The following is a 23,037-nucleotide window of genomic DNA, read 5'->3' on the forward strand; positions in this document are numbered from 1 at the left end:
CTTCGTGCACCATTGACGGCAAATCCTCTCCCCCAACTCGGGAGGATCCAACATGGCACAACTAGAGTTCACAAGGATTTTTCTTTTCAAGGAATCCTCGCTATTGGATTACAAGTGGCATTTTTTTAAGGAGGTATTCCAAATTTTGGCAGATATGTAGGGGGGTGAAATAAATTCAAAACGCCATGTGTCTTATAACGACAATTGCCTCCACAAAACTTTGAGATACATGCCCCATCAACTCCCTCCAATTTTAAAAAAATGAAATTGCCTTTTGACTGAGCCTTCTGTGTTGTAGACTAATTCGAAATGACCTAAATATCTTTGTCTTCAACTTCTAACCAAAAACTTAAATAGTTTGTCTCACAACAAGAAAATCCTGGCTCCGCCGGCTGGGACGGAGTTTGCTGGACCAAAGACTTTATAGGTATAGTTCTATTATGTTCTGGTCAAGATCATATCTTGTTGACTTGGAATGCATGATTGACAAACCAAAATTATACTCAACTTTCTTCCCATACTATAATTTTGCTTGCCACAAGAAATTCCCTTGACCATTTTAAAACAAGAATCTTTCTTACTTACTTTTCTTTTAACTTCTTTGAGATAATTATGGTGTCCACCCACATTTAAACTTACATACATACCAACTCCCTCCCTGTGCTAAGTAGCTTATCTTCTCTCAAAACACTCAATGCAACGAAACTACTTCCATAAGATTCCCAAGCCAAAAACAATCATTCCTTTCCAATACAAACCCATATCCCACGTCTTGACGTGAAAGTGGATAGGATTCATATATGCTTTTTCAATCGTATCTCAAGGAAACTTCTATGGTTCTCATACACTTTCATGTCAGGGTGTGCGATGTGTGGTCCAATCTTGAGGTCACTTCAGTATTATTCTTGTTTATTACCAAATTATTCGTGCTAGAACGAATCATTGACTAACATATTTGCAAATCCAAATCCAAATCCAACTATTCATGTTCGAACCAAATAATGGAGATACAATGTATTCTTCTTTTGAGAAATTTGAATATGCTTTTCATATTCCTTCTTCGTGTATACATATAAAAGAGAAGTAAATCTTTTCCTTTTATTTATTTTTTTGACGATTAGAATTTTTTACCATATAATTTTTTACTAGGAAACATTAAAAATTTACAACTATATATATATATATATATATACTTGTAACTTGCATACTTGAATTATTCATATAATAAACAAATGAATCGAGACCTATGAATTGGGTTCATTCTAGAGTGGATCCAAATTCGAACCGATGAATCATAAATACATTTGGTTTGTACAATGGGCATTGAATCAAATGAAAAGCCAGAAAACTAAGAGAAAACAAAACAAAAATGACTTAATCGAAGTAAATTTTTACACGGCATGAGCACCCCTTTTTTGTGAATGTTACAAAATTTAAGATTGTGACCCACAATTACAAATTCCATTGATAGCCCACGACAGTAACCATCAAAGAAAGTAACCCCTTTTAAATTAGACTTGCCAGACAAAGCCTTGTGGGCTGCTTTCAGGCCCAAAATCTGACATCTTGGTTTTTCTTCATAACTTCTGGGGCCACCACGTGTCTACCTAACTGCATGGCAAGATAGAAATGTGTAAACACGTGGCAAAAGGAGATAATGTGGTTCACCTGGGCCATGCTGACACTGAATGCATACTATCACGTTTGGCTGCTTTTTGAGGAGTTACGTGTCACCTAATTCATCCATGTGGATCCACGTTCGCTTTCTTGAATTATCCCTTCGTACAACGCTGACCTCACTGCATACCTCACGCACCTGAGCACCAATATTCAATATTCATCCACCTTACTACAAGGAAATCCATTTATATTCCTCTACGTACGTATACTAGAGTTTTATATTCCTTTACGTAAGTAAACTAGAGTTAGGAGGGTTGAAAAAAAAAGAATTTGTAGGAATATTATTAGAAAAGAAGAAAAATAATATAGAAAGTTGTAGGTGTGTTTTGGGAAGGATTAGAAAAGAAAAGAGAAGACAAAAATAATATAGAAAGTTGTAGAGTGTCGAGTGTTTTGGGCTCGACACTCTACAATGAACCCTTTTTATAAGGATGAATAGAGAATTCGTTTCTTAGTTCATTTTGATTAATTAGTTGGATTATTTAATTTGATTCTTTTGTGCATATATATAATTCAAGCATGCAAATTACAAATACATTTATGATGTCAAACAATTTATAAAGTTTAACAGAAGGAAAAGTCCAGATTTGATAAGCATGGATTCACTTCATACCGGTTCATCGTTTGGTGTAGTAGGAATATATATTGGTAATTAATGGATGGCATTGTTAGTGCTGACTAATTCACAAATTATACACAAATTCCCATAATAATGCGAGAAAAGCGCGTGCAACTTTTCTTTGTAGATTTAATCATGACTTTTTCAATAAATCATGACTTTTATGAACTTCGCGATTCAATTACGAACTTTGCGATTAAATCAGATTACAACGAAAGATGAAATTTAAAGCAATAGTAAGATGAGAAGACCATGATGAAGATGGTGGTGACCAATTTATTAAATTGATGAAGCATTAGATAATGAGGATTACACTGAATATTTTTATATTTTGAATATTATAAAGTATTACCTTAAGTGTATTTTGCAAGGCTGCAACCTGGGCAGGTTAAACCCAGGCTCAACCTAAGTAGCAAAACCTCCAACCCGAGCTCAGTTCAACCTGACCATCAGGCTTAAGATCTTAACCTAAACTCAACCCGAGCTTGATCTTCTAAAATTGGGTTGAGTATGGGTTAGCCTGAATGAGGGTAGTTTTGGGCAGGTTGGGCTTGTTGAATAGTCCTAATTTCATTTTTGATTAGCAAATAAATTTTATATTTTTAAAAATGACACACAACGTAAAATAAAGTAAAACTACTAGTAAATAAAATCATATACAACCTTCAAATCCATCATGGAGAGAATGAGAATATTTAGACAAATCATATTAAACCAAAGTTCACATTGATTAAGTGTCCACAAGTCATAATAACAAGACGGAATCAAACAATTATAATTAATATAAAAATATTTATATTTTAGTAAATAGCTTCGGGTTGCTCATACGCTCAACCCGATTTGAAATTGGGTTGAGATATTCTAACCCAGACTCAACTCATCTTTTACATAAATCGGCCCAAGCTCACCCATCGATCAGGTTGAGCCTGGGTTGAGTTCAGGCCAACCCCCTCAGGTAGCAGCCCTAGTATTGTGGACTTGTGGTTACTTCTTGCGGACGCAAGGATGGTATCTACATGGGGTTTTGTGATTTATAATTGTTGCTTAATATGAGAACATCACCTAGTATGAACAATTACAGACTTAAGCCTAGTCTGATTTTTTTCCCCATTTTATCGAATTTTTTCCTTGCCTACTTATTCCCAAATCCCGGCTTGGTAACTATGGTTGAAACAACCGACGTATTTAGCAATTGACATGAAGACCTGGGACCTTATTCTAATAATGGTCTACCTCTTCACATCCACCTCGCAATGCATGCAGTTATTGATGGGCAGAAGAACACGGTATCCATTTCCGTGTAATACCTAACGTGTTACGTATGTGTGGAGGAGATCATATTCACTTTGGTGCCGGAGGTACACTAATGAATTTATCAAATGTAGATTTGAGGTAAAATTAAAAGGGTCGAAATTAGCTGTTTAACAAATACTAATGGAGTTGCTTATCAGGAATCAAATTGAATTGCATCGTTGCAGGGCTGTTTCCAGACAAGTCGAATTATAATAGGAACTTGATGATGTTTAACATGAGGAACAAATAGTAGGTAAGGAAGAATAATACTCGAGATGATCAAAATGGGAAAATTAAGATTAATTACCTGGAGGGTTTCGATATTACAAAGATTTATTAGAGAACATATCCCAAGAAAGAAAAAAAAAAAGATTTGATAACATGGCTTCTTTGATTACCATACACTCCAAATTCCATCCAAGATAAGAGAATAATTACCAGGATGAAGTGCGGTGTGATATTGTCCTGATGGAATTCTGTAAAGCCAAATAAAGGCAAAAGGAAAATATATACCAATTACTTGGAAGAAGAAGCATGAAGTGAAGTGATGCATATTGGAAACAAGAAAGCAAATGAATCATAAAGGGATACGATGCATTGTTTAGAAGACAGCCTAAAGTTCACCCCAATTGAGAGGAAATGATGCAAACTCTAAACAGTAAACAGTTCAGAGAAGCAGAAAGAGAGGCAACTATGATGGATATTGGGGTAATGACCTAGAATTTGTGTAATAAATTTCATCTCATCAATATAGTTCATTTAACTAGATTTTGAGTCAGTTTTAGGACTGATTTTTAAAGCACGTTGGCCAAATAGTGTTTAATGGAGTCCAAAGTTGTTCACTTAATGTCAAACTTTATAGGAAGTATTTGGGTACCAGTGTATTAATATAGAGAGTTTCATGAAGTTTAATTAGTTTTTGAAGGTGCAAGCAAACTAAATGAGAGAATGGTTTAGTTTTGTAAGTAGTGGGTCCCCTTACTAGTATGATGGTTGGCTTAGAACTCTGACTAACTACAATGTATGTCAACGATAGAAACTTAAGATGACCTACCTAGTTCAGAACAATCAATCAACGTAGAAAAATATTGGTAACACAAACAATCAACGTAGCTGGAGATTCATACTTCTCTGACAATTACGAACCCTATCTAAAAACAAAATCCTCAAAAAAGACCCCATAAACTCGCTAAAGAGTTCAGAACAATGAAACAGAGAAGCTTTAATATTTTGCACAATAACATAGGAGTCAACCCCTCTTCCCTTGAACATCTTTCGGCCCCTCCAAAGATCCCAGCAAACCACAAAAGGTAATATTATTCAAAGTAACCGCTGAAATGCTCATTTGAAAACACCCAAGGTCCAATTGCACCCAACAACCTAAAGAAGAAAAGCCCAAACGTCCCTAGAATTACCATACTATATAAAATATGATTGATTTATTCCTCACTAACTTTACACATGGAACATAAATCAACAACAATTCTTATGTGAATAAATAGATGATAAACAGTAGAACTTATTTGAGAGAGATGTCTAAGCAAAGAAGACAATCGAGTCCATCTCACAATCATTGAAGCTTCTCAAAAACCCAAAATAGAAAGCCATTGCCAGACCAAAAGATGATATTGTGCACTGATCAGTTTTCTTATTTGATGGAGAAAATATGCTTGAGAACACCCAAGGAAACCTTTCCAATCTCCACACCATCTATCCTTCTGAAAATAATCTCATTTCCCCACCTTGAAGTGAATCCCATTACAAATTTGGAAATTCTCAAGAGATAGAGAAGTTTCTTCTCTTGATCCAGCATTAGATCATCCAAACATCACTCCAATGTCCAGAATGTTGAACACCAACCATTATATAGTATTGAATTTGATGTTGTTTACATCACAATCATTAAAATTCATATCTAAACTTCCCGCACTAGTTTTTTCAAGGAGGCACTCCTTTAATGCCTCCTTACTGTTAAACCTTATTTCTGGCCTGGCATCTATAGCCTTCGATTGGAAATGAACTGAATGCCAAACAAGCACTCAGCCTCCATGTGCCCACCAAAAGTCCCTCATAAACTTGCTCTAAAATACTAATAGATGAATTAACCTCTGTACTACCAACATGAAGACAACTCTTCTAATCATCTGAATAAGAGTCATCAAACGATACCAACAAATAAACCATAATCTATTATCTACTTATCCACCTACCCAGCCACTCTTGTATGAATCCCCAAGGATCTCCAAAATTCCAAAAAAAAAAATGGAGACAGAGAGAGGCAAGGTTTAAAATATTGTATCGATTGAACGTTTCGGTTAATGAAAAAATGGATAGATCGATACAAACCGATACATTCCTGAAACATTCAAAGTTTTGAGGTCAATGTTTCATATAAGGATTGGTTGATAATGTTATGTATCGACCGATACATTCCGATATTTTAAACCATGGGCAGAGGAACCCAAAAACTTAGAATAGTGCAAACAGGAGTCTGACCAAAAGCATCTACAATTGAAATAGAACAATAAAAATTCAAAGAAATACAAGAACAGAAATGATATGATGACGTGAATATATCAGAAACAACTTGTTGTGCTTGCTTATAAACCTTCTTACATCCAACAGTGGGCATAGGAGACTCACTCTAAAGTTGTTAAACCAAGGGGATTACTTATCTTTGCCACTCCAAAACCTCCCCACCATAGTCTAGATAATAGGACTTCTGCAATCATCTGCACATGACCAACTGCTTGAATCAGCCTAGAACAGAGCCTCCTTGCCCAAATCAGAAAACCCAAAATTTGATGGATCATTCTATCACAAGAAGTCCGGATTCAGGAATAAGTTGGCAAGAGAAAATTTTAAAAAATCCGGTAAAATCAGAAAAAAAAAATCGAAATAAACCACCGAACTCCATACTGATATCATCCATGCATCCACAACAAATAATTATAGTTCTACGAAATATACATGATTTATATTGTACCAGTCAAAATCAATGTTATCCTCATTTGCATCATCATTATATTATGCTTTATCGGTAAAATGCTCACCATCTTCATCAAGGTCATATCCTCTTCCTAGTCCATCAAAGTCATCTTTCATTTTTCTCGATTTAATCACAAAGATGTCATTTAATCGTGAAATTTGTGATTTAATCGTAACGTTTGCAAAAGTTGTGTCTTATTAACCAATGAGTGTTGGGCATAGTGGCCAAAGCCAGTTCAAGCCCCCTCGTTGGCCACCCACAAGGATTTATCCCAACTTACTTGGAATGTGTGATTTGTGGAGTATTGCATGTACTTGGGGGATTTAGGTAAGATATGGTACTCTAAAAGGTTGCCTCACCCCCTGCCAGTCGGGCCTACGGGTCTGGACACCCCCGTCTTCAAAAAAAAATAATCGAAGTCTCATTGAAAAAGTCACGATTAAATCGGTGAAGGTTAAAAGTCATGATTTAATCGTGACTTTTTCAATAAATTGGCAAATCTGGTGCTATACTGTATGAAATGAATGACTCAAAGGGTGAAAATATTTATTGCTTCAGGAAGAATGGGAATTACCATTTGCACCCATCGTTTTTAACGAAACAAATTTTAAATAGAAAAAGGGTAAAATGATTAAAAAGAAGGCTAACTTTTAATTCGATGGAAATCTATCAAAAATTTTCATTGTGACTCAAAAAGATTGTATGAAATTAACCTAAAAGAACTTGGTAGAAACCTATTAGTGGGACATTGTAGGAACCTATTGAATCCTTTCAAGTAGATATGATAGGATCCTACTGAATCTTTATTGGAGATTTCAGTACTGAGCTACCGAATGAAGCTTAATTTGACATATCTTTTTGATTGACGAAATTTCCTAACAATCCCTAGATCAGGAGTCGAGGTTTTTATGGTTATATCTAACCTACTTTGCAAGTTCTAAGGATAATGCTTCTTGTATCACGAAATCGCCATTGAAAACCTTCGTAAATGCAAATGCAAATAAGAGGAGGAGGAGACCGCTAAATGGTGGGGTGGTAGGTCCAAAGAGTAATTGAAAAACAGGTGAGTGCAAAGAGTATTGTGAAATTTGGGGGTGGTACAAGAGCTAAGTGGGTGCAGAGAACACAAATGGTGGATGCAAATTACACTACGTGAAAAGGGGCTATAATCCACGGCCCTGGGCCGTCAAATTTTCTTGACGATTTTTTTGATGTCGAACTATTTTTTGGACAACCCAATGGTGCCGAATAACTACGGAAGGCCCGTCGATAAAAAAATTAATGGCTAATGGCTGTCGAATTTCTATTTCAACTGGGAAAAATAATTTGTTGTTTTTTCTGTGAAGCTAGGGCTATGCCTGAAAATTTAGTAGAACCTGCTGTAAACACAACCAATATTCACCATATCCAACAATCAACATTCACCAATCCATCCAATAATCAACATTTACAAAATTATCACTTGTTCTTATAAATCCATCACCTTCAGACCATTGCACTTTGAAGTTCATAATTCTTTTCGTCATAAATAGTTATAACAAGCAAATGACTAAACCTAATATAAGTTACAACTTACCTACAGTGAATTTGAAGACAACGACGGCAATTGAAACAACCCACAATTTCAGATACTTGTCCCTTGTAATAACACTTTCTATATGATAACTCACGCATAGCGATCGATAAGGATTCATGGAATACAAAACAATTAAACCCGTCTAGTGCTAGAATTAATTACTTAGATTAATTAGGTACGACAATCATTCTTTAATTTCATCATCTATAATACCAACAAGAAAATCCAAAAGGACCAAATATGGTCAAATAAATCTTGCAAATCCCCTAACACTCAATCCCAAACATGAAATTACCAAATTGAATGAAATCCTAGAACCTCAACATCTTGTCACACAAATCTCATAAACAAATTGATTTAAAAAATATATTAAAACAATACTCACCAAGAATCTGCAGCTGCGGTCGAATGTGCAATAGAAAGGTTCCACTAGTATCCAGACTAGCAAAGAGTGTACAAGGACTTAACAAGGCATATTGCAAAACTTAGAAGGCTTAAATATTTAACTAATCCATTCTACATCTATAGTTTCATTAACAAAACTAGATTTGATGTAACAAGACAAACACACCAAACTTTCCCGAAGTCCCAATAACAGTCTCCTTTTCTGAAAAGTCCTCACTTAGCTGTTCAGCCTCCCCAATTCCTAAGGGTTCCTTAATTCACAAGGCCCTCATGCATACAAGAGAACATCAAAAGGGATTTGGAAAAAAGACTTGTATTGCTCTCAATTCTTTGTGGTCTGAGTGATTAAGAATGAGAACATGTCCTTGTTCTACAAACCAGCGAAAGATGAAATGGATGAACATGATTGAACCTAATGGAAGGATCTAATGGCAGTGGAACTCTCCAGAAAAGTCCACCAAACTCAATAACTCTAGAATCTTCATAAGACCATCAAGAACTCTTCAAGATCCACTAAAAAATTCTCCTACTAAATACAATATGAGTTTATACACGATAATTTTTTAACAACAGAACATTCTAGACTTCTCTATATTAGATTAACATGTTAAAGAGCTCTCCAAACTCGTTTGGATGTCTCAAGCTCCCCTAAGACCTGCTGAAAGGAAGAAACCCCATCCAATCTTCTTATATAGGGAGTAACAATAGGGTCTCAACCTAACATTAATATGGTCAACCTTCTTTTTAAGAAAATAATTAACCACCAAGAGAACAATAGGGAAACTTCATCCCAAATTTCCCCTGTTTTAGAATTTTTTTTTCAACAATAAAAGATACTACTGGTCGACCATGATCATAACCACTAGGCTTGCTTCTAACCCATCCTGCATCATGGATTGGGTCCTTATCCATAGACCCAGTTTGCTGCATAATTTTGTCACAATTAAGGACAATTATGGAAATTTTCAAACATAAATCAGAAAAGACCATATTCAGAAATTAGAAGTATAGCTATCAATAAAGGATCAGAGGCAGAGCTTCAATAGGTATAGAAACTGAAAAATCATAATCACGAGTAGCAATTAATTTCACCTGGGTTTATGCGCAAAAGGCATCAACAATGGAAAACCAAAGCTCCTGAATCAAATGTTTTCCCATGATACATGCTAAATAGTTTCTTTATTGGGCTTTTGTTATGATACCACTTTCTACTTGTTTGCCCAAGAGTGCATACCCCATAGAGGAAGACCATATGGATGTCTATTCAACATTTGGCTAAAACAAAGAGGGAAAGAGGGGGGAAAAAGGGTACACAAATTAGCACTCCAAACAATAGCATATACAAACAGAAAATCAGTCACCCATCCTATAAAGAACATAACAAACAGTAACCTCAAGCTCAAACAATGTCTACTTTATCCATGCCATTTCATGTTAGGAAACAATTCAGACTGTAGAATTTACCTCATGGCCAGGTGTATCAAGAAAATACTCCTTGGATCATCCTTTTCTCTCCTCCTTTATCCAGGCTTGGGAACGGCAATGTATAAGGTTTAATTTTTCACTGACGGAGTAAAAAAGGTTTACCTAACAAGCAAAAAAAAATCAGTTACTAATTAAACAATATAAAATAAAGTAAAAGTACTGAAAGATGATAAATGGATCAATAAAAGCTATAGTATCAAAAAAAGTCCACGACTGGAATACATAATAAAAATAAGTAAACAATGTAGTACATATCCAAAGACAATAAAAATGTAATAGAAGTCCCAAAGAAGGGAGGTGATCATGATATGATTTTTGTCATCATACGAGGCCACCTAATGATGGAGCCTATGTCAATGTTCGCGAACGTCATTCCTTTAGGTAAATCTTTATCCTATAGCTCCGCAAAAATATCGAAGATCTCATCAATAAGGACAAGACAATAATCCGTGGATAGTACCTCTGTACAAACTAGTATCCCACAAGCATAGATCTTAGTCAAATGGAGGTTGCACAAATTGCACCTCTGACCATGTGAGGAGGGATAGTGTGATGATGTTCTCTCCTACAAACATATGAGTATTAATATTTTATACAAGATAATTAGAAAATCTACTTTTAACCAAATTTAGATCAGTACCTCAGAATAACCTCCGACGTCATATTTTAAGGTACTTTGTTTGTGTTTGCCATGAGTGAGAGCCGAACGCATTCTTCGGGCAATTTCTACGTGTTTGTTTCTAAAATATTGGCATTGGCTGCCGATTCATCCGGTTAAAGTTCTGCTGAATCTCTCAGCCATCCATAGTGATTGAGTCACGAGACTCACAACAAGTGACTGTACTTTGGAGGGAGGGAGGGAGGGGGGGGGGGGGGGGGGGGAAGAGTCGAACCTCTCTTTCAACTTTTTAAAGACCAAACAATAGGGAAGGTCACAGAATTAGCCCTAATCCTTATCAAAGAAATACATGTCACTTTGTTGGGTCTGAGAAAGATTTTTTCCCATAATTACATTTTAAGTTTGAGAATTACCCCCCTCCTTAAATTTTCCCATTGAGGATTGCCATATTTGTTAATTTTGGGTTTCTGTATTAATTCTATAATTATTTGTTTGTTCAAAAGAAGTTTTGAGTGTTATTTAAATTACTGATTTTTTCCTTTTTGTTTTTGTTGTTCTAAGCTAGTTTCTATTTTAATTTTAAATTTTAAAGTTTAGAATTTGATTAATTTCTATGTTCTCTGATGTTGCTTCATTTTTATTTTTCTTAATTTCCAATCATCGTTCCCTTAAATTAACTGAGTTTGCTATACTTAAAAAAGAGTAAGTCTAGCCTTACTAAGGGTGGTTGAGTGCAGGTTGTGGAATCCAAAAACAAGATCTGATGATGCCACATGGATGTAGAGGACAAAATTCTATGAAATTTAGAAAACTTTAAAAAAATATTTTTCAATGTTAAATTTTAATTTTAAATTTGGTAGTTTAGTAGCAGTTCATTTTAAAAATAATCATACTTTTTGTTTAATGTTCAATTATAATTTTGTACCTATTTTTAACATCTTATAAGTTAATAAGACAAATAATCTAATTACTTTTTACAAAAATATTATTTTAGATTCATTCAGCAACTTTAAATTAACAAGGTTGCCAAACAATTCAAAATCCTAATAGCACACTTAAACAGCAAGATACCAAACACTACACTCAGTTCAGAACCAACAACATCAAGCTCCTCTCAGCTTAAGCAACTTCCCTCAGCAACAGCAGCTTTTCACACAGCTTTTCCAAACAGACCATTAGAAGATGGCTGATGCATTGATTTCAGCTTCTCCGTCAAAATTCTGAAGTTGTTGACTCATGTTAAACACTTTACCCTTTAACTTTTGTAGCTGAATTTTTTGTGGAGCAGTATCGTATAGCTGTTTTTGATACCGCCCCTCCCAAGTCTCGTACTAGCCTTTTTTTTAACCTTTCCGACAGACCTATGCAATAAATATTAATCTTATTAAAATAAGATCATGTACTTAAAATTTTAAAAATGAAAGAAATAACATGATTGTACCTTTGTAATTGCGTCATTATCTAAATCTTTTTGTCCGAATGTGGGATCTGCTTTAATCAGTTGGTTTATCAAAATCTGTAAAATAAAAAATTTACTAAAAATTAATCTTTTGCTTAATAAAAAATAAAATAAATTAATGACCACTCACAACGGTATTGCTTGATTCAGTTGCCAAGGCAGTACCATCAGCCCTAGTGTGACTGGAGATGTACAACTCTAATCTGCTCGGCTGACTACCATCTGCTTTCTTCTTTCTTTTCTTTTTATGTAAAACAGAAGTCATCTTTTATGTATCTATCAAAATAATCAAGTAGTATGTACACACATTTTATCATGACTGAAAACTTACCAACTCCCCAGCCCTATTCACCACACCCTCTCTGCCTGTAGTATGTGGAGCTTTCATTTTGCCACGTAGTTTCGTATACCTGAAGCTCTTTTCCTTCTCCTCAGGTGTCAACTTTAAGTCGACAGACATCTCCCAGTCCCCTTGCTTCACCCAATTTTTAGGCTTATTAATCTTGCATTAAGCGTCTATAGTACTGGATGTATGATAACTCTTTCCTAGTTGGTGCTTCCAATTCCTCCAAGCTATACCAGCTTTCTGTAGAGAGAAATCCCGATGGACATCAATGATCTTAAAGTGATCCTATTTATGAAAATAAACAAATTCATCAAATTAAACAATAAAGATATGGTAAATAAAAATAAACACTAACAAAAATATTATAAACAACCAATAACAATTACTTGGATTAGAAGCTAAATGAGATCAAGTATATCGGTAGGCACTCTATTCCAAGAAGGGTATAGAGGTTACACATTTTCCATAACAAAGCAACCTATATGTGTCGCTAAGGCAGCTGCATTGTTACCGATGCATTGTTGAAGCTCAGACACTGTCATGGACAAAAAGATCAAGAAGATGGCAAATCTGTCGATCGAGAAGATGTGGGTCCATCCCCCGATAATCCAGATCAAGAAGGTGAACAGTCATGTGATCAAGTAGCTCGGGAGCATTAGAGTCTGAATCACGAGACCTATCCTTTGAGATATTGATTGTATTCAAATGATAAAATATAAATAACTTATTAGAGCTTAAAACAAGATTAAATACTATAAAGAATATGCAACAACAATATTAGTAACTTACATCAATGTGGAAACATGGTATCTATACATAAGGCTGTGAAATATATGGGAGATGTTACTGATATTTTAATTTTCATCCTCTTCTATAATATCTTGTTGAAGGGCTAATGTCAAAGTATTTGCACCCATATTTGCAGAAAAAAATGGATCCTCAAAAAGGTCTATATCTCAATTCAATCTCTTTAGAGCTTCTAATACGACGTGCTAATCATTTGTAGGTCTATTGTGGTCCTAACAATAAAAGAATTGTGTTGCTTGTGATGCAAGAATAAAAGGTTCATCAACTTCTATTGAATTCCTCATTAATCTCCCTAGATTAAGATATCTCAATTTGTTTCTAAATCAACGACATAACCATTTGAGTCTTCGATAATGACCAATCACAATAAAATACCATCTTCGTGAAGTCAATGTAATTCAATTCAATTATTTTTTTAATAGCACCATAATAAGTAACTTCTTGGTCATCATATTGGTATCCCTGGCACTTGACTTGAAACTAGTCATAGCCTTCACTGAGACTCCTGAATTTTGTGTTGTCAAGTTCATATTCCATTATATGGAAAACATACCCATTTACTGCATATGTGTTTTATGAAATGACATAAAAGTACAGACCTTCTACAAGCCTCTTTGTAATCGATTGACGAGTTTCATCTTTTAATTGTTGCCTAACCCAAGGGAGATAAGCTAGAAGAAGAGACAGTGGATGGTAGTGGGTTGGGCTGCAAAGGCCCACCAGAAGATAATCGGGTTAACAAATTAGGCCCAGGCAAGTCCAGAAGGGCTGTGAGTAGACGCGGCCCTCTAATCAAGAGAGGGGGATTTAAGTTGGGTCAGGCCCGTGGACGGTATTATCGACTCATTGCGTTTTTAAAACAGTTGGCTAGGAGAGTGTTATTTAACAAGCCGACAGATCTTCAGAACCAAAAGTTTAAAGATAACAACTTGGACGATGAGGGGGTTCAGAAAGCTGGGATGGTGTTCGATCGAGATGAAGTCTCGTGCATGGATGGCGAGGCACAGGGAGATGTAGGGTTAGAAATCAGAGAAAGGGGACAAGGTTTAGCTACAGAAGTGGATCGAGAGGCGGGCGACGACAGAGGGAAGGTTGAGGTAGTTACAACGAAGAATCTGCCCAGAGTCCAAACCGTTGACAGAACAGTAATGGAAAGTGGGCAGCCACAGAGTAAAAGTGAAAGGGAAATAAGTCCAGATGGTTCTCTTATACCGGTAACTAAGATTTGGGTTAGACTCCATAGCGATCTTTGGAAACACCAGGGGTTGCCGCTTGATACAAGGAACTCGAGCAATTGGATGTCATGGAAGGATAGCTGTGGGGATCTTTCTAGAAAAGGTATCTCGAATTTTTCATCGGTTTCTAGTTCTTATGTTCTTGTCCCATCCGTGAATAATTCTCTTTGGGTTTATGGTTTGGATTCTGTTGGGGCCTCCAATTCTATTTCCTCTTGTTTTTTTACTCGTTTTTCTGTGTTTCCCTCGTATACTATTTTCAGGAATCAATCTTCAATAGCCTTGAGTGATTCTCTACAGATCAGTGAGTGCTCTCAAGAGGGAGTTCATTTGAGGGAGACCAGTTCAGATGTCCTACGACTTTCCATGTCTGAGATTCCCTCTTCTCAGGCTCAGGTTGAGGTGGCTGGCTTGAATCAGACAGAAGGGTATTTTGATGGAAATTGGGATGATAAAGGTTTAGAGGAGCCTACTCCGGTTCAGGTGGAAAAGTTACTAGTGCAAACAGAGTTGGAAACAGTCGAGTGGTTAGTGAGTCAAGCTTTGAGTATGGCAGAGGAATTTGGAATCATACCCGAGACAGACGATAAGGAATGTTCGCTTATCTTAAGGGTAGCTATAGGAGATTCGAAGGACAGAGCTCTTCTTGAGTCAGAATTGAAGGAGTTAGGCAAGGTAAGTGGAGTAGGTGATGACATGTTGGGTTTAGTAGGTTCAGATAGCCAGGAAATCCAGACTTTTAGGGATGGTCAATCGAATGAGGTTGTCGTAGTGGCATCTATGGAATCGGTGAAGAGGTTTTATAATTCAAAGTTGGGCAATGAGATGGCATAAGGGTTTAGGGGCTGTGTGGTGGAGATCTGGGTTTTGTTAAGTCTCTATGTCGATTAAAATTTTGTCTTGGAATGTGAGAGGGTTGGGGGAGAGATCGAAGAGGGCGGCAGTGAAAGCATTTATTAGATTGAAAAGGCCTATCTTAGTAACTCTTCAAGAATCTAAGATCTCGGTTTGTGAGGACAATGTGATAAAGGATCTTTGGAGGGGGAATATCGGTTGGGTTGCTTTGCCAGCTATTGGAAGTGCAGGGGGTATTATTTTGATGTGGAATAAGGACTTCATTGAAGTGATCGACAACTTAGTTGGGGCATTTTCCATTTCGATTCTCTGTAGGTGTGTGAATGAAGAGGTTCAATGGGTTTTTACAGGGGTCTATGGTCCCACAATTAACAGGGAGAAGCAACAATTCTGGGAAGAACTGGGAGATCTTGCGGGATATTGGGATAAACCGTGGGTCCTAGGTGGGGACTTCAATGCCATCAGATTCACTAATGAGAAGAATGGGGGGCAGAGCATAACAAGGGGAATGAGGGAATTCAATGATTTTGTGAATAGATTTGCCTTAATGGATTTACCCTTGCTCGGTAGAAGGTTTACTTGGTCCAACAATCAAGTTGAACCCCGCAGGTCTAGATTAGATAGATTCTTGGTGAGCGGGGATTGGGAGGAGAGGTTCCCAAATGTAGTGCATACGGCAGCACCCAGTTTAGTCTCGGATCACACCCCTATCTTTATTGAGGCGGGGCATCATCGTACTAATCCTACCCCTTTTCGTTTTGAGAACATGTGGCTTATTCATCCACAATTTGCAGATCTAGTAAAAGTTTGGTGGAGTGAATGCCCAGTGGTGGGATACCCAGGTGTTGCTTTCAAAAATAAGCTCAAATATCTGAAAGAAAAATTGAAAGGTTGGAATAAGGAAGTAGTAGGGAGGGTAGAAGTGAGAAGGGCGGAGCTTATCAAGGAGATAGATGTTCTAGATTCCAAGGAAGAAGCGGGGGAGCTTGAAATAGATGAAAGAGTGCGAAAGAATGAGCTTAAGTTAGAATTCCAAAGGGTGGCTTTGATGGAGGAGATAAGTTGGCGTCAAAAATCTAGGATCAAATGGCTTAAGGAAGGTGATAATAATACGAAATTTTTTCATAAGGTGGCCAATTATCATAGAAAAAATAACCAAATTGCCAATTTGATGATTAATGGGATTATGGTTGAGGGGGAAGAAGAAATTAGAGAAGGGGTAGTGGGCTATTACAAAGAGCTATATAGGGAAAGAGAGGAGAAGAGACCTCGTCCCAACAATCTCGAGTTCAATAGGTTAACACAAGAAGAAAGAGTGTGGTTGGAAAGGAAGATTGAGGAGGAAGAAGTGAGATTAGTCGTGGCTGCTATGGGAGGGAATAAAGCGCCGGGGCCAGATGGTTTTACTATGGAATTCTTCAAACATTGTTGGGAGATTATAGCCAAAGACTTCATGAAGGTGGTTTGGGAGTTTCAGGACAAAGACTGCTTGGACTATGGCTTTAATAGTACATTTGTGGCTTTGATTCCCAAAAGAGTAGGGGCGGTTGACTTGAGTGAATTTAGGCCTATAAGTTTAGTGGGATCAGTGTACAAGATTATTTCCAAGGTTTTGGCTAATAGGTTGAAAGAAGTTGTGAAGAAATTAATTGGCTATGAGCAGGGTGCATTCCTTAAGGGAAGACAGATTTTGGATGGAGTGTTAATGGCAAATGAGTGTCTTGATTCTAGGATGAAGGATAAGAAAGAGGGACTTGTAGGAAAAATTGACATGCAGAAGGCTTATGATCATGTGAGTTGGGATTTTTTGGAGTATATGTTGGGGAGGATGGGATTCGGGTCTAAGTGTATTGGGTGGATTATGAAGTGTGTAACTTCGGTTTCATTTTCGATTCTTGTCAATGGTAGTCCGGCGGGGTATTTTAGGAGTTCCAGGGGTTTGAGACAGGGGGATCCATTATCCCCATTTTTATTCCTTATTGTGACTGAGGCCTTGGGGAAACTGTTCAGGAGAGGGGTTGAAATAGGGAGGTTATCGGGTTTTAGGGTAAACATTGAGGGTCCTTTGATATCGCATTTGCAATTCGCTGATGACACCATAGTGTTCCTAGATCCTTCTAGAGAACAAGTGAGAGCTCTTAGGGTCTTATTATGTTGCTTTGAAGCAATTTCTGGATTACATGTCAATCTTCAAAAAAGCAAGGTGTTTGCGGTGGGAGAGGTGCCGAACCTTCAAGTTTTAGCGGCTATCCTAGGGTGTAGTAGTGGTCAGCTTCCTACATCCTATTTAGGCTTACCGTTAGGAGCTCCGTATCGGAGTAAGAACATTTGGGAGGGAGTGATTCAGAAAATGGAAAAGAAATTGGGTTCGTGGAAGGCTAAATATCTCTCCAAAGGGGGTAAGGTTACTCTGATCAAAAGCACGTTAACGAGTATCCCAATTTATTTCTTATCTCTGTTTACAATGCCCAAGGCGGTGGAAGTGAAGATTGAGAAACTTATGAAGAATTTTTTGTGGAATGATATGAATGGTGGTAAAAAATATCACTTGGTGAAATGGAAGGTGGTTTGCACCCCAAAAAAGAATGGAGGTTTAGGGATTAAAGGGCTAAGGGTAACGAATAAAGCTCTCCTAGGCAAATGGCTTTGGAGATTTGGAGTAGAAAGAGACAACTTGTGGAGGAGAGTGGTTCAGGCTAAATATGGAGAAAAGAGTTACGGTTGGTATAGTGACGAGGCCAGAGGAACCTATGGGTGTAGTGTTTGGAGAGGTATTATGAAGGGTGTTCATGAGTTTGATAGGGAGATTAGATTTAAGGTTAGGTCGGGGGACAGTGTTAGATTTTGGGAGGACTGGTGGTGTGGAACTTCACCTTTGGCTACTCAATTTCCATCCTTGTACTCTTGCTCGTTGAAAAAAAATAATCCTATTCGGCAGTGTTTGATTCGGGACGGGAACACAGATACTTGGGACCTGGGATTTAGGAGAAATTTCAATGATTGGGAATTGACGGAGGTTACATCTCTTCTAGGTCTCCTAAATTTGACTCGACTTAGAGAGAATGAGCAAGACAAGAGAGAATGGTTCAAGGCTAAGGATAAGAGGTTTTCTGTCAAGTCTTTCTATAAATGTTTGCTTCCGTCTTGCGAGATTTCCTTCTCTCCATCTTTAATTTGGTCCGCTCTCATTCCTTCTAAGGTGTCTTTCTTTGTTTGGCTTGCCTCTTTGGGTAGAATCCTCACTTTGGATAATTTGATCAAACGGGGGTGGGTCACCCCAAATTGTTGCTTACTTTGTTCGAGAGATGGGGAGTCAGTTAATCATATGCTAATTCATTGTCCCTTCTCCAGTGTTATTTGGATGTTCTTTTTATCCCGATTCAAGGTGGACTGGGTCTTTCCTTTCTCTTTTCTTGATCTTTTGAAGGGGTGGAGTCTCAATACTTTCTCTTCTAGAAAGAGACATCTTTGGGCTATCCTTCCTTCAGCCATTGCTTGGGGCCTTTGGAAAGAGCGCAACAACAGGGTCTTTCATAGCAAGGAGAGCTCGTCCCACACAGTGATTTTAGAGATTCTTGGACTTCTGTTCTTGTGGTCCAAGTTGAACAAAGCCTTTGAGGAAGTGCGCTATCAAGATTTCTTATTTAATTGGGAGAACATTTGTGATTAGCTTTCAGTAGTGTAGTTTTCCTTTTATTTTGTTCTTTTTCTTTTGTTCTTTTGTTATTTTGCTTGTTGTTCTGTTTGGGGGCTATCTCAGCCTCCTTCTTTTCTCTTCTTCATTTATAAAATTTTATACTTATCAAAAAAAAAAAAAAAAAGCTAGTAACAGCTCTAATCGTGAATTGGCCGTACAATTTCTCACCCATGGTTTGCAAGTTGTGTTCTACAATTACGTCTAGTTTTTTCTTCCCTGATGAAAAATTACAACATTTGATTCAAAGACAATAATAGTAGTCATCGGCCCCCCAAACTCTCATTATTTTTTTTCAAATGCACAAGGAAAGAATATACACCTTTGAGGTATTCCTTTGACAACCTAGGTTTCATTATCCACTCTTTATTTGGAATCATCATTGTTGAAGACATCTACAAGTTTAATGAGTAAAGATAATGTATTCTAATGGAACTTTTAACAAATCGAAAGAACGAATCTCGACATAATCTCTTAAAGTGACATACTATCTAACTTTGTTTCTAAGTAGTTCCACATAACCCATTCAAGAATTGATATTGCCTAGTATTTTGTTCATATGGAATCTACGTACTACTTGTTCAAAATCAGACAATATTTCCCCGCACTCATCCCAATGTACGGGTATTTTCTGTTGATTCTCATGCCAACCAAATATTCAAGATAGTCGAGGCATGAAAATCAACAAAAAGTAACATACACGAATAGGAAATTGGAAATTCCATCAGATTACGTATAAGTAAAACATAAACTCATATACATATGAACAACACAAGCAAAATCAATTCTCAAATTGTCCACATTGGACAATTCAAGGATTAGTGTTTATTAAAATCCTATCTTTACATGTACATGACATGACATGTAACGAAAGACCAAATTTAATCAATCATCACTTGTGCATCTCATTATAGAGAAAGATAAGAAATGAGCCAAATCATAATCCTTGAATGGGTATGAATTATCCATTCTAAAAGGAACCTATGTTAACAATTATTTTGATCATGTTGATAATAGATAGCCAACATGATTGGAAATTGTTCTAATCATGCATATTCAGAGCATAATAAGTAACAAAAAGAAAATTCTAAACCAGTAAACGAGCCAAATAAGGAGAGAGAGAGAGAGAGAGAGAGAGGAAAAGAATAAAAAATATAAATGGAAATTCTCTTTAGTTTCTATTTTTAGTTAATTACATTTAGTTCTAGCTACCTATTCATTGATATTTAATTAGACTACTTGATGTCCTTACCAATCCACAATCGAATCCCTAAGATGACCATTCAGGATCTAACAAAAAATAATGTGATTCACACAACTTCAAAATGGATGTACAACATATATATCAAAAGCAGCCATTTTATAATCTGAGAGAAGAACATCCTCTTTGAATGTTGCTTAATTTATTCAACACAAATGCTAGAAAGCAACACATCATAAGAATTTCTAAATCATGGAACTACATATTTTACTACATTATGTGAGATTTCCAACAATTTTCTTATTAAATTATTAAGAATCAATTGAAGGGCAACTACAATTAAAATTTTCTAACCATAGCTCATAATTTAAGGATTTTAGAACACAAATTCTTATTAAGAATTTCTAATCCATAGCTTATATTTTACAACTTAAAATCTTCTTTAGATTAACAAAACAAATAAGATTCAATTGAACTGACCTTGTAGCCTATTGCTCAAAAAGATTCAATTGAATGGCAACCACAATCAGAAGAATCAATAGAAAGGCAGGTTCAATAGCTGATGATTCACTGTATCGTCAAATTTTACTAATAAGTAGGGAATTTTGCTGAATTATGAACTTTGAAAAAATCGAAACAACACAAGGATTTTCATTCAGGAATATAAACAAACAAATGGTATGCAAACTAACATTCAAGAATATTGTTGCACAACCTTTTAAGAACACAAAATATACCATCTATACGTAATGTTCAGATCCTACACTATACAAGGCCACTCTATATATAACTCATTCATGCATTCTACATCTATATTACCTAGATACCATGGATATAGTTTAGATACACAGCATATTATAGAACTTGAAGTGATGAGCAACGTAAGATTTTTACCATAGAATAAATTGGAAAAGAAATAGAGGATGTCCCTGCATACGATCCTTCATCCTTGAGGTTTAAAAGGATCACCAAATTAAGCTCAAAGAGCTACGAAGATTTGAGTTCTCAGAAATTCAGAGGCCATTAAAACTCTATTGTTTTCAACCTTGAGAGAGAAGAAGGAAAATATGAGAGCGATTTAGAGAGAAATTACCAGCGAAAACGAGAGAAATGTGAGATCGAGAGACAGAGACCATTAAAACTACATCGATGTGAAATCGAGAGATCGAGCGATGCAACGTTTTGCATTTCGAGTATCGGTCTTCCCCTCTTGTCGTTGTTGAGTGATTTTTTACTCACAAAATTTTCCGTCACAGTGCTCACAGACTCTCCAATGCGTGACACGTCAAGCCTCATAAGGGTAGTTTTGTGAATTATTGATCATTATTAATTTATTATACGCTTCTCCCAAAATTGTCGTAATTTCTAACTTGTCCACTGATTTCATCAAGTTCCAGTTCGTATAGGAATGTTTCAGCCGAAACCGGCCATTCGAGAAAACCTAGAACATTTCAAGAAAAATAGGTATAGATTTATAAATATTTCTAACTTTCCTAACTTTCCTTTCATTTCAGTATAAATATTTCTGGCAAGACAAGTTCTATACGTCTAGATATATAATTGCACTTCCCCATTTTTAAAAAGTGTATCATGAGGTAATTGTGTATCCCAAGACTTTCAAATTTGCGACTACCAAACTTGTCATGTCAGGAGAGTTGATTGAGCGTGCCATGTGGGATAGTCAAAGTATCATGGCTCATAATGAAATGCACTCTAAAATAGAAATATATATAAGAATCATGATAATCTTACTACCAAGTGACACACTCAATCGACTCTCCTGAACATGAAAAATTTGAAAGCTGCAGATTTGTAAGTCTTGGGATACATGTTTTTATGAGGAAGTGCAATTGTGTATCCTGAGGCTTGTAGATTTGCGGCTCTCAAACTTGTCACGACAGGAGCGTCGATTGAGTGTGCCACGTGGGATAGTCAGATTATCACGACTCAAAAATTGAACCATCCACCATATTCCCTCCAATACACATTGTTCATAAATGATTATGGCCAGCCCAAAAGTTAAAAAAATTCAATGGTTATAGTTTCCATCGAAGCCCACCAACCCTATCCAAACCCAAGCAAGAGACTTTAGTACATCCTTTTTGAGCTGGAAGGCCGAATTGTATGACCATCTTTAATTTGCATCATCAACTATCTTTTTGTAAGGCCTATAATCCCACTAGTCATTGACACCAATCTTCCAATATCCCAAAATGTGTCCTCATTCTCAACAAGTAAAGTAAGTGACCTTTGAAAAGTGAAGAAAGAATGGAGTCAAAGCCCAAATGGGTCTTTATTTATTTATTTATTTATTTTGAGTGTGCCAAGAAAAACATGGTTTGATCCACTTATCACAAAAGTGCCATGAAGCTCAAGCGTGTTCTCACTGCTATGTAAATGTTTTCTATTTTGTTGGCGGTACGATGAGTTGAGGGGTCTAGGGGGCATGCACGTTTTAGCAACTCCAAGTTTTTTAAATTTTGAACTTAATTAAGCCTATAAAACTTGAAAAAAAAAAATAGTAATTGTTTTCGATCTGATTCGTGGATGTGGTAACATTGCCGAGTCACATGAATCATTGTGTTTTGTGCAATTTTTATTTCATTTTTTCACTCACATTTTGTCAAGGAGCTTAAGGCACCCTCTAGATTATCTATTTCATCCCAAACAAACAATCTAGTTAAGGACAATACTTGGGAGAATAATTCCATAATAAGTTGAAAGAATATTGTTGTAAGAATCCTGAAAAAGTTTATTGGTTAGGAAAATTAATA

At 36.4% G+C, this 23,037-nt stretch overlaps 1 protein-coding gene across 46 annotated transcripts; it reads right to left on the bottom strand.

Moving 5' to 3' along the window:
* Positions 1–1,244: 1,244 nt before the first annotated feature.
* Positions 1,245–21,737, bottom strand: LOC147390625 (uncharacterized). 46 transcript variants are annotated; one of them, XR_015183065.1, is made up of 9 exons: positions 21,158–21,733; positions 12,858–13,133; positions 12,457–12,756; positions 12,256–12,366; positions 12,108–12,182; positions 10,027–12,027; positions 9,655–9,837; positions 4,031–4,068; positions 1,249–1,816 (listed from the first exon to the last, which is right to left on the bottom strand). XR_015183065.1 is itself a non-coding variant. In XM_086459428.1 (9 exons), the coding sequence occupies exons 5-9, from the start codon at positions 12,583–12,585 to the stop codon at positions 3,987–3,989; spliced, it is 486 nt and encodes a 161-aa protein (XP_086315554.1). In that variant the 5' UTR covers positions 12,586–12,756; positions 12,858–13,147; positions 20,744–20,833; positions 21,158–21,250; positions 21,357–21,733; the 3' UTR covers positions 3,869–3,986. The 46 variants fall into 46 exon arrangements, 22 of the variants coding, with proteins under 22 accessions (XP_086315565.1, XP_086315546.1, XP_086315554.1 ...); XR_015183063.1 differs by lacking the exon at positions 4,031–4,068 and adding an exon at positions 6,236–6,324; XR_015183059.1 differs by lacking the exon at positions 1,249–1,816 and adding an exon at positions 6,236–6,324 and having other exon boundaries at positions 3,869–4,068.
* Positions 21,738–23,037: the final 1,300 nt, after the last annotated feature.

This window comes from Akebia trifoliata, chromosome 11 (assembly GCF_017979445.1).
Source record: "Akebia trifoliata isolate Shusen 1 chromosome 11, ASM1797944v1, whole genome shotgun sequence".
Classification (NCBI taxonomy): Eukaryota; Viridiplantae; Streptophyta; class Magnoliopsida; order Ranunculales; family Lardizabalaceae; genus Akebia; species Akebia trifoliata.